Source organism: Leptodactylus fuscus, chromosome 11 (genome assembly GCF_031893055.1).
Source record: "Leptodactylus fuscus isolate aLepFus1 chromosome 11, aLepFus1.hap2, whole genome shotgun sequence".
Classification (NCBI taxonomy): Eukaryota; Metazoa; Chordata; class Amphibia; order Anura; family Leptodactylidae; genus Leptodactylus; species Leptodactylus fuscus.
The window spans coordinates 63,860,404-63,872,831 of record NC_134275.1 but is presented as its reverse complement, the minus strand read 5'-3'; the positions used below and the strand labels follow the sequence as shown (position 1 = coordinate 63,872,831).

Here is a 12,428-nt window from a genome sequence, read left to right as displayed (position 1 = left end):
GATACCGGATGGGCTGAAATGTGACAAGCATTTTCACTTCTGTTTTTCGGTTCTTAAAAGTAGAGCATGGTGCTGGTCTGTGAAGTCGTCATTCGCTTTCCTGAGTAAAGAACCTTTTACATGGACTGAACGGACATGGAAGACTCCCTCCTGATCATCGGCATGTGGATGAAACCCAATTAGCTAGTGATTTTGTGATAATATAGGTTTTAACCCTTATACCTTATACTTGTGCGGTCATTGCTGATGTGGACAGCCATATATATATATATATATATATATATATATATATATATATATATATATATATATATATAGAAACTCTGCCTGAGGCTTTGGTCTTACATTGCTGTGGACTAAACCCTGTGGCCAATGGTTGCAAGATTATACTGGGATCATAACATACAGTATGAGGATGAAGAACGACTCTTATACAGATCAGCCTGCAGCATAGAAACCCATTGTCTTCACTTTATCTGAAAAATACTCTTTCTGGCTCCAATCTGACTTTCAGGGTAAATCCCTGGATCATCGACCCAACGTTTCATTGCAGGAACTTTCTCTGCCAGAGACTTTTATAATATCACTGCTCTTACCGTAAAGAATCCCTCAGTTATCCTTAGTGCTCCAAAGACGCGCAACTGACAACAGGTAAAGGCCGGACTTCGGATAGAAACAAATATATTGTGGAGAATGTATTAAGACTGATTTTCTGTCCTCCAGTCTTAATCCTTTTCCCCGCTTACAGTGCCAAAATTACTAAGAGGCTCCGGCATCTTATTTGGTGCAGGTTTCCGGTATAATGGACACAAGCATTTTGGCACGAACTATAGTAAATTAGTCGGGCTGAGGCGTCTCTGCTACATTCCTCCCTCTTGTGTAAAAACTGGTGAGCGCCGCGCATCAACAGGGAAGTTGCACATCTTTGGCGCAGCAGCTGCTCCATCTGTGGCAGTTTTCTTGTGTAGAAGGAACAGTAAATTCTCTCTTTTGTAGTAACATGTAAAATGTACATTTATTTCAGAAAGCCCCTTTAACCTTGGCCACTGCATGCAGGAGGGTCTTGTCCTCATGTGACCTCTACAACGTTTGGGGGCTGATGGCATCTTTTGTACGGCAATAGGCGATTGTCGGTAGCGTTTCTCCATATGATCCCCATAACAGAAATGAACAGCCTTGAAACATTGTGCAGCCGAACATCCCCCAACAATGGGCGGGGTGTTAAATGGTTCTTAAGCCAGTATCGGTCAACTTGTTATATTGTTGCTCCATATATGTTATATTGTAGCATATTCCGGTTTACTGCACTCTTAGGGCTAGTTCACACAGGGCAAACTGGTCAGGAATTTGAGACGGAATCTGTGTCAAAATCCTGCCGCCTCCCATTGAAATCAATGGGAGCCGGTCATTTCCTTTTTCCGTGAGCGGTTTGTTCCCGCTTGCGGTAAAAAGAAGCAAGCTGCCCTTTCTTCAGGCGGATTCCGCGGCCGATACAGCCACAGCGTCCGCCTCACAACACCACCCTCCGGTCTAGGCCCATTCATTTGGGCCTAATTCGGAGCGGAAAGATGTGGAACCACGTGTGAACTAGCCCTTAGGATTAATGTACACAGAGATTTTTTTGGCAAGGATTCGGGAGAGGAAAAAATCCCCTTCAGGAATTAGGAAATGGTTTTTTGAAGCGTTTTTTGGAGTGTTTTTTTTTTTGTTTTTTTTTTTTGTTTAGGAGTTTTTAGTTTTTGAGTGTAGCATTTTTTTGCAGAAAATACGTCAAAAGCCACGTCCGACTCCCGTTGTTTTTTTTTTTTTTCAGGTGGAATCCGCCTGAAGAAAGGTCATGTTGCTTTTTTTTTCCACTAGCAGAAAAAAAACAGCTAGCGGAATACATAGAACTCTATGGTGAGGCGGATTCAGCATCGAAATCCTCGCCCAAAAACTCTGTGCGCGTTGACCCTTATCCTCCTCTGTCAAATGTTTCCCTCCACGGTTTTCGGCTAATATGGTAACACCTTGCTCAGACCATCGGCTTAGGCCACCCTGACTTGTAGTTCCATCTTGCAGCCTTTATTCCTGCGTTCTGTGCTGTTGCTTGTGCAGTTTATTTGCTGTTCTTCTGTCACCTCTAGGTGGCGCTTTAAGCTGGGTGAAATAATATTACTTTGCAATGACTTCTTGCTCGGTTTAGCTATGTTATGTGATATATATACACTAAGAGCCTGATAACTGGCATTAGCAGTATATACAGACTTCGCTGCTTCTATGGCACAGTTTTTAGTGTCTTCATTCACTGGTTTCTATGATGCAATGACAATGACGTCTTTATTTCTGTATTCGGTACAGAGGCCTTTAGGGGATGGGAACAACTTGCTAGCCAACTTTTGTTACCTGACAAATTTGCTTACTCTGCCTTTTATATTCTTCTTTATCTAACCACATGTGAGGCAGCGTATATTGGAGTATACGTCCCATACTCTCCATTAACTGTTTATTTTCTCAGGATAATGTTTTCTTTCCTATAAAGCCCTTAAAATGCAGCACGGTAATGGTTAATTTCTCACTCTCCCGCATGGATACATGTTCACTTGTTCACATTAGCATCAGCTTCTTAGCAGGGATTATTTTGTCAAAGATCCCAGGCATAAAATTCTGCAAATTGTCAGATACCATATGGAATACCTGATGGCCGCATCCCCTTATAGTGAATAGGGTCCACCTGGACTTACGTCCATCATGCGACCGAGCCGTCTTTGTCGGGATTTCCGTTTTTGTGTTCCTATAATGTTAATGCGGTGGACAGAGGTTCTTGGCTGTAGGGAGAGCTGCAGTGCATGTATTTCCATCAGCAGTACAATAGGTGGCGCCATATTGTGTAAGTAAATGTCAGAACTGCTTATCGGATTGAATCTAAAATAACGTGTGAATAATTTGGTGCCTGATTTTTGTGAGCAAAAGATTTTATGTGAGAGATTCTTTGCGGCCGTGAACCTGTCACAATGAAGATATAGGAGATATAGAAGTTCTGTAGGTGATATAGTTTTGTTTGTAATTGGTCATTTATGTACAGGGGTTGTCAAAGATGGTCCTTTAACTTGTATATAGGGACAAATGTATTCGCCATTCCCTGGTTATTAACTTTCGCAGCATCTTCTTTGTACGGTTCCCCGGGCTTACGTCAGCGAGGGCATTGCTGTGGTCTGTTCACATATGGCATGTGTCTGCCAAGGACAGTGTCACTTTATTCGGTATCTTTAAAGAAGTTGTCCAGGCTAAAAATGTATTTATTTTTTTAATTAGGCCGGGGAAGGTGAAATCCCCCCCCCCCAAAAAAAAAAACAAAACAAAACAAAAAAAACACCTATACCCTGGTGCACCGGTGTCCTCCCAGTGCATTCGCTCTTGCTGCTTTTGCCGGTCCTCGCTTGCTTTGCTGTCCCTTTAGCTGATTGACTTCTGCTGAAAACAACGGAGCTGCAGGACCGTGAAGAAACTGCTGACCATAGTTTGCATCAGGGGATATATCTAAGGGCTGCATGGGATATATCCGACTCTGTGACAGGGCTACAACTGAGGCCCCACGTTGCAGAAATGCAGCTTTTTTTTTTTTTTTTTTTTTTGGGGGGGGGGGGGGTTTGTTACTGATTTTGCTGAATGGGTAATATATAGGAAGTTCTTATACTTCTTCCTTTATGCTCAATCCACTCCTGGCTTTGGCTCAAAAAAACGCAGCAAAAAACACAGGGTTTCCGCAACATGGGGCATCAACCTGAGGCGAAGTCCCCACGGGACAATCTGCATCGCTAAAGCGTTGCGGGAACGCATTGTGGTTCTTCCGCAACACTTCGATCAGAAAGATCACAAAGTTTTCCTCCGCGGACTTTCTGTTACCATTATATCTATGGGGAAGCCGCTGTAGATATAATTGACATGCTGCGATTTCCAAAACCACGACGGTTTTGGAAATGGCAACGTATCTGTGCTGCCTTTTTTTACTGCAAAGTGGGCATGGGATCCCGCATGAATTCACATGAATCCCATCCACTTTGCAATTACTGTAAAACGCCACCATTTTTCCCTGGCCTAACAGTGATTTCACGGTTCTGGTGAAAATTGGAATCCGTTGGGCACATTTTACTCGAACACAGGGGCGATCAAGGCTGGCGTAATGGACAGCCGTCTTTATAAATCTCGTCCTATGACTTTTGTACTTTATGATTTTATAACCGCATCTCTCACGTCCTCTACAAGTCAGCCAGTGATGTCTATAAATGAGCACTCCCGGCAAACGTATACCCTATGTTATGCCAAGTGCGGGGTCCGAGGGGTTACCTTCAGACTATACAGGTCATGTGTCGCCCTCTCAGACCCAGGACGGGACATAACTCCTTCCTGAGGCTTCCTGACCATCACTTTGAACCATTGCATTTATACTTGTGGCCGTGGTTTTTTAGGGGAGCCACTAGATTCCTACGGTAGGTGCTGCATTAGTAATGGTGTATACCTATAGGTTTTTCTTTCCCCATGTGCCGTGCACATATAGTATTACAGCTCGTCTTTTAGACGTATGGAAGCTGTCACAATACCTTTTGTTCTACATATACACTCTTCCTATCTGTTGTGGTTTATAGTCTGAATGACTGCGATACTGTTGGCACGTCACACGGCTCCTACGCTATCTGTTTAGTTTTATTTATTTATTTTTTTCTAATCTATATTTTCTGTTTTCTATTTAAGCAGATGGTAAATTATGTAGCACATGACTGTGAAGTAAGAGGAACGACAAGCAGATACATAGTATATACTGAATAATATCTCTATAGGCTGCTGCATAAGCACAGGCGATGGATTGTAGAGCGCCTTCACACAAGCCATAGCCGTGATGTACACTATACAGAACACATGGCAGCGGTGTTGCAGGGCAAACAGTCAGTAGGGGGCTTTTGTAATGAATCCGGTGCTCTTTTGTCTGCCGCTTGGCTGGTGCACGCCATCCCTTTCTGTCGAGTTGCCTGAATTGCTTGTTTATCCGCTGCCCCCCCCCCCCCCCCCCCCCCATTTGAAGCAGACACAGCCCCCAGATGGACACCTGCATGCCTGGCTTCCCTGTCACTACTTTAGGCAATTTGTGATCTGTACAAGGAGGGGGGAAGGAGGGGTGAGCATTGAATCAGATTGTTGATAACGTCCCTACAAGGACTGCTATTAAGAGCACGCTTCTCTACCGCAGAAGACACAGCTATCCCTGAACCTACAGCATGTTAGCCAGCCAGGATGTGGCAACCGACTAGGCATAGGAGCGAGCCGTCACAGCCGTGCGCTATGCAGACATGTCCAGCCCTTCAGCTTTGCCATTTTCCGTCCCAGTGAAGGATTAAAAGGACTTGATTATACATTTTTTTAAAAAATTTTTTATTTTTTATTTTTTTTTTCCTCCTTCTTTCCTCTTCTTCCCCCTTCATTATGGCAATCTTGCATTGTTTGACCAGAGCTTGCTCCAGAGGAAGACAGGCTGCTGAATTTAGCCACTGACCACTCACTAGCTCTGGCCTAAGGCTATGCTGAGATTTCTATCCCATTTGTATTGTTGCAGCTCAAAGGAAGACTGTTCAGAGGATGACAAGTGTATTCTGAGTAGGTATGTTTTGTTTTATGCAAATCCCCCCCCTCCCTTTCCCACCCTCTATATTGGATAGAAATCAAGCTTAGAGCCGTGGGTGCTCGGTGAAAGTGCTACTGCAGTGTCCTTAGCCGAATTCCATTACAATCCAGATTTTATTTGCATTTGCTATCATTCCAGCTGCTTTATAATAAAGCTGCATTGTACTGCTGCGTGCAGTGCGGGGTTTACTTTTTTTTTTTTTTTTTCCTTTTCTATCCTCCTCTTCCTCTCTCCCATCTCCTGACTACCCACTGCAGTCAACGCTTCCCTTCCGAGGTGGCACTATTGTCGAGGTAGAACCATAGACTCATCAGATCGCTTTAGGGGACAGGAGGATTTCAGAGGCAATGCCTGGCGTCCCCATTTTCCAGCTCGGAAGCCTCGGTTTGAGGGCATTGGCAGAGTCATTTGCTTGTGTGCAGAGCAAGCGGCAGCAGCAGCATCCACTGCCATGTCAGTAGTGTGTGGGATGGAAGTCCTAGTCGGTAGTCTGTTATGGAAACGCTGTTTGCTGTTATTGTAGTACCGTGGTGACAACATGCCATTGAAATGGAAAACCAGCTCTCCTGCTATCTGGAAATTCCCCGTTCCCGTGCTTAAAACATCCAGGTCATCGCTGCTTTCTCCAGCATACATGTAAGTGAGAGACACGAGGAAAACCTAAGGTGGGCTTTGCTTCAAGAGAATACCCTTCTGAGCAAAATGCACCACTGGCATTTTGCATTGCAAACTTTAAAAAAAAATAAAATATATATATATATTAAAAAAAAAAAAAAACACAAGAAAAGTTTCTTATTCTTCAGATTGCTAGAAGTTAATTTGCACGATCAGACATGTATCTCTTTTATTTGTTGCTATTGGGTATTCTACATTGAAAAAAGGTCCATCCTTAAGATTAGTGGTCTTTGTAAGTTTCTCCAACCCCCCCCCCCTCCCGAACAGCGACCATTGGTGTTTCAGTTTGTGTCAAGGTGGACGGATCTCCTCAACCTGTTATGGTTTTTCTTTGGGCAAACCATAAGTGCCGTTGTTTGACCGATGATGTGCCCCGTTTGTGTACCGTGCCAATAAACCTTCATAAATCATGGGCACCCATGATTTATAAGACGTGGCCAGGTTTGCTGCCTCCTATACCTTTCTCTTATTGTATGTGTATGTCTGTATATATAATGCCGGTTTGTGTCTTTGCCTGCTGTTGTACTTTTTATAAAGCCTTTCTTACTATATGACATGATCTCTTCTTACTTATGGTCTGGCTGGTTCAGTTGTATTACATTGGGGCTCTTATGTAACAGTAATGACAAGTATTACAATGAGTGAAGTTTTTGGAGTAATAACCTGAGATTTATATATATATAGCGCCAATGTATTCCGCTGCGTTGTACATAGATGTCTCCCATCGGTCACGGTCCTGAATTCCAAATGAACCTACCGGTATGTGGGAGGGAACAGGTCATGGTATATACTATATACATCCTACCTCTGGTTCTTCACACTGGAGACCTGGTTTACTAGCTCTATATTTGACACCTGAGTGTCAGACATATATTTCAGATTCCTGGACCCTTCTGTGATAGGAAGGAGGGTAATAAATTAGGGTTAACTACAATCTCACCTGGTTTTTTTTATAGTTCTTGACTAGTCGGACTTTGATATATTGCCGCCTCTTTTATCCAGCACCGTGCTACGTCCTTGACCTTTTGCCAAAATCTTTGTGGTTTGTATAATACACTTATGTCGTTGACCTCATCAAAGTCTCTAAAACTGTTATGGCAACAGAAGATGGGGGCAGGCGACGGTGCGGTTTAACAGGGGTTAAAGGCATAGCATTAACAAAGGCGCCCTTTACTGCTAGACACGGTACAAGGAAACCTTTGTCACCGAACTTCTGCTTTTGTTAGGTCGGTTGAGGATGTAATTGTGATAGATTTATTATCTGATTCTCGGACATGAAGCAACGGGTTGTCCATTGACTTGGACGGCCATAAAGTAGACACTATTGGATAACGTGTTGCTGCTCCTCGGTGGACTTCTGCAGTGTCTTTGTTCAGAGATGGACGTTGCTCACATTCTTAAGGTGCCAAAATACATTAGATTAATATTAGCAAAAGCTTCTGATTTTGGCAGCCAGTCAGCTATGGATGGGGTTGTGCCAATTTTCCTCTGAGAAATGAATTTGGGTGAAGAATGGATCGGGCATGTTCAATTTTACATGTCCGATCCTTTTGCTCTTGAGAGCAGCAGCTTACTCCCCATTCAGAAGACATGCTCAAATGAGTATATGTATGTGTGTGTGTATATGTGTGTGTATATATATATATATATATATATATATATATATATATATGGGATCAGATTAGATACAATAGCTGTCAAATGAGCCACAGCCACTGTAGGTTTATGGCCGCCTTCACCCAGTGTGAGAAAAAAAATCAAAACTTTGGTTCACTTTACTTTTTAAAAGGGTCTGGGTTGTTAGGATTGATCTGTTGGATAGACCATCAATTGAGGATCATTGGGGGTCTGACACATTGGACCCCCCATCCCCATGGCTCAGTTATTTGAACATACAGCACTGTTGAAGTGAATGGGGCTGAGGCAGGACCTCCTCAGGCTAGGTTCACACTAGCTTTGGAGTCTACGTAGGAGACTCCATTGCAGATTCCTCCTAAAACTGACGGAAACTCTGAACACCCGGCGGACCCTATTATAGTCTATGGTGTCCATAACAGTCAGACTCTATCTCTTGGATCCCTATGCGGACCCAATGGATGGAGAGCTGAATGCTAGGCCATAGCGCTGTTCTGAACGCCACGTTCCCTTCATACAGCTAATCCTAAAGGGTCCAGGTTCTCAAACCCCAGTGAATCTTCAATTGATGATCTATCCTAAGCATAAGTCATCAGTCCTATAAGCCTTTAACTTCATGTTTATCATTAGATTTCCTCTAGGGTCCCACCTGCATATAGCTCATCGGAGAACCAGAGGAATGGACACGAATATGGATCCTGAGAGACCCCTCTGTCTGTAATAGGGTCCATCGAGTGACTGTTTAAAATCGCCGGTCAAAAAAAGTAGGGTTTGTGTCACAAATGTGAATCCAGCCTCAGTATCTATCAGTATCTAAAAGTGCTAAATATCTATGGCTGAAGCACCCAGTTTTAGATACTTGTGCACTTCTACCACCACCGTTGCAGGCACCTTTTTATGTCGTATCCTTTGACCTTATACTTTAGTTTTGGTTATGGGGTCAGCTGCTCCTAGAATGACTGTAAGGACTCTTCCACACGGTCATCTAGTAGCTATTTCTAAAAAAACGAAAGAGATGCAAATCCATGGATGAGTGGTATCCGTGTGCCATCCATGTCCTCCACGGAGCCATGCAATACAGACAAGAATAAGACCTGTCCTAAGTTTTGTCCCTGGTTCATGGTTGTATTTATGGGGCCATAAGCACCCGCACGGAGCCTTATAGATTTTCTCTATAGGTTCCTGTCCTGGTTTCGGTTTACGAGCACTGATACAAAATACTTGTACATGGTGTAATATAAGAACGGATTTGGCGTTCCTTGTGATTTCTTTCTATCCTTTCTGTTGATTTACTTTCATCTTTCTCTATTTATTATGGATTTGTCTCCGAGCTTCTTACTGGGCTGCACGTACTTTGCTTTTGCTCTTTTTATTGGAGACACTTCGTTCCTTTACTCTCTGCCATACTAGCATGACATTGTTCTATTGCTTTTTAATTTTTGGCTTTTACTTTACAATTCATTGGCTTTTTCTATTGTAGAGCAGCCCTGTGTACGTCTGGGTGTCTCGTGCGCCCGTGACCTGGTTTTCGTGATGAGATTCTGCTCGGGGCCATGTACATTTTGTATTTCTTGTCCTTGTTATGACCCACTTTCCATTTGGTCTTTTGTATGTGGTTCGCTGTATTTCTGATCCTGGTCTTTGTTAGGACTATAATAATAGTGTTATAGATAATGTTATATGATCTAATGTTGGACGTGTCAGAAACCTTCTGGCTGTGTGTGTGTGTGTATGTGTGTATATATATATATATATATATATATATATATATATATATATATGTGATGCATCTTCATTACTAGCAAGTGTTGTATCTTATATCGTGATGTTGAGCTAGTGTCGCTCCATCTTCTTATTACTACCTTGTAGAAGTCGCCTCCTGCTTTCTAAAAATGTATGTAAATGCTGTATATACCCCCACACACATCCAGGGGTTATCCTGGATCAATACATTCTTCCAGTGTATTCACTGTAATATATGGTCCCGTTATATACACGCTGCTCCCCTGTTGTACCAATTCTAGCATGAACTGTGGACCAGAAGTATTCGAGTTCGGATCAAGTGGCCGACCCCGCTATACTATGAGGAAAGGCAGCGCAAGTAGGACAGGGTCGGTCACATGATCCAGAATACTTCTCATCCCCAGGCCTAATAAATGAGGCAATGGAGGAGCAGAATGTATATTAGGTGAATATACAACAAGAAGTTTTTCCCTGGATAACCTTTTTAAGGTTTGTGGGAGTTCTTCAGAATATAACCTGTATAACCCAAATCTCTGCTTGTCTTGGGGGAAGTGTTTCTCCTTATGCTGACTGCCAGGGGTCCCCAATACGTCGATCGCGATCTACCGGTCGATGTGAAAGGAAGTATGGGTCGATCGCGTGACTTAAAAAAAACCCAGATGTCAGCCTATCAGACATCGTCACTATTAGACTGCTCCCTGCTCTCCGTGTCCGCCAAGTCTGCCCAGGTGACGTTCTGTGGCAGCCAGAAGCGTTCATTCCAGAACCAGGCTGAGAGCGTAGACATCTTCCCTCTGCTCCGCCGCTGAGTCACATGGGACAGAAACAGCAGCAGCTTCGGGGGATGACGCGCTCCCCGCTCTCCAGTCTGACACGGAAACTAGGACCGTACCCATAGTGGGTAGTAGATCATTTTGACTTGGTCATTTTAGAAGTAGCTCGCATGCTGAAAAAGTGTGAGCACCCCTGGTGTAGAGTCTGTAAAGCGGTGATCCCTAGCAGAAAAGTTATACTAGGGGTAAGTTCACACAGGGTTTTCTTGGTCAGGATTTTGAGGCTGTATCAATGGGAGCTGGTCAGTTGTTTTTTCCGGGAGCCGAAAAAGAAGCGACATGCTTATTCGCGAGGTGAATCCGCCTGAAGACGCTCCCTCACGACTAGACCCATTCATTTGGATGCCGGTGCAGTGCAGTACTGGAAATGACCAAGTGTTGTCTCTGGCGCTCCCATTGTAGTGACTGGGAGATCCCACCACCTCCAGTCCTGCCCATATTCATTGGTTGGGCTCAGGCTGAATGTGCAGTGTGTGTGAAAGATCCTTCTCTGTGGGACAACCCCTATAAGATCGGCATACGAAATGCCAGTCTTCATTAATCTGTCCCATTGTTTCTCCATTTGGTGTAGGGAATCTTGGCGACATCTTACTTCTGATGGTGGCTAATTCACAAGTAAGTTTGGCTATGGGGCCTTGTGTACTTGTATGAGCACAGGAGAGAGAGCGTGAAGTATTTACTACTGTTCATGTATAGGAATATAACCTTATACCCTAAAATTGGGAACAGAAAATGTGTTGCTTTGGTAGCGTCATGGCACTTGTTCCCGTTTTACTGGGACCAGGTTCATGTTAGATTTCCTTATATCTAGGCCTCATTCACGTAAGTCAGGGCTGCTTACTGTGTAGTCGTCTCTTGCTGTTCTTGCTATAAAAGTGAGTGTGCCCTGAAAATAATAGCCCGATGCTTTGCTTTGTTCTTCTTGTGATCTTTTTTTGACAAAAACTCTGCAGTCCTTGCACACAAGTTGGGTCTGGTTTTCCATCTCAATCCCCTTCCCTTCAATGGATTGAACGAGTGTAGTATTTTATTTTTGTTGGGGAAAATATCAGATTTCTGTATATTAATTTATTTCCTACAAACCTTCCCAATAGGTTGACAGTAAGTGAGCGCTCATTGACCATTATTACGGGCACAATATTTTCGTGTGTCTGGATAAGGACAGTTTGCACGTATTGCCCACATGCTGGGCCGCCATTGTTTTTACTTACATCAGTTGATTGAACTAGAACTTTCTTGCTATTTGTTTTTTTTTACCTTCAAGGTTAACAAGTTAAATGTAAGTGGTAACGCCAGAGGTGAAGGCCGCAGCGGGAGACTTCATCAGGCTGAGTTTTCACAGGATATTTTGGTCAGGATTTTGAGGCGGAATGAGCCTCAAAATCCTGTCCAAAAAAACGGAATGAAATCAATGGGAGCCGGTCAGTACTTTTCTCCGGGAGCGGTGTGTTTCCGGAAAAAAGAAGCGACATGCTCATTCTTCAGACGGATTCGTCTGACGACATCTGCCTGAGGACACTTCCGACTAGGCCGGAGCGGAGTGCGTGACTGGATTCCGGTGCGCTACATCAGCAGCCAGTCGCGGCTACCCGCTTTTTGGACATGAATATGTGTCAAATTCCGGTCCAAAATACCCGTGTGAACCTGCCCTGAGGCCTAAAGGGTAAGTTCATCTGCATCAATATGTGCTCCAGATAACGCCATGTGTACGCACCTCAAGAGAACCCATTGACGTCAGTGAACATCTAAACTCACTTCCCACTGTGCTAACGTTGCGAAGAGCCGATGACAGACTTGAGCTTATAAGCGTACGTTCACATGGCAAAACTTTTCCTAATTGAAAAAGTCAGCTTCAGGAATTAGAAGCTGAAAATTTTCTGCCTCAC

General features: G+C 43.6%; 1 protein-coding gene across 6 annotated transcripts in view; it reads left to right on the top strand.

Annotated features, from left to right (window-relative positions):
- The window catches only part of LOC142184260 (kelch-like protein 13), a 65,014-nt gene that overhangs the window by 11,275 nt on the left and 41,311 nt on the right, over window positions 1–12,428 (top strand). Inside the window, exons 2-3 of one of the 6 annotated variants that reach the window (XM_075259031.1) lie at window positions 5,588–5,632; window positions 6,180–6,292. The exons of 1 other annotated variant lie outside the window; for it this stretch is intronic. In XM_075259031.1, coding sequence (XP_075115132.1) covers window positions 6,195–6,292 — 98 coding nt within the window. In that variant the 5' untranslated portion in view covers window positions 5,588–5,632; window positions 6,180–6,194. Of the gene's footprint in view, window positions 1–5,432; window positions 5,633–5,913; window positions 6,293–12,428 lie in introns of those variants that run through there. 4 more of the 6 variants (XM_075259032.1, XM_075259030.1, XM_075259029.1 and 1 more) reach the window with 4 other exon arrangements.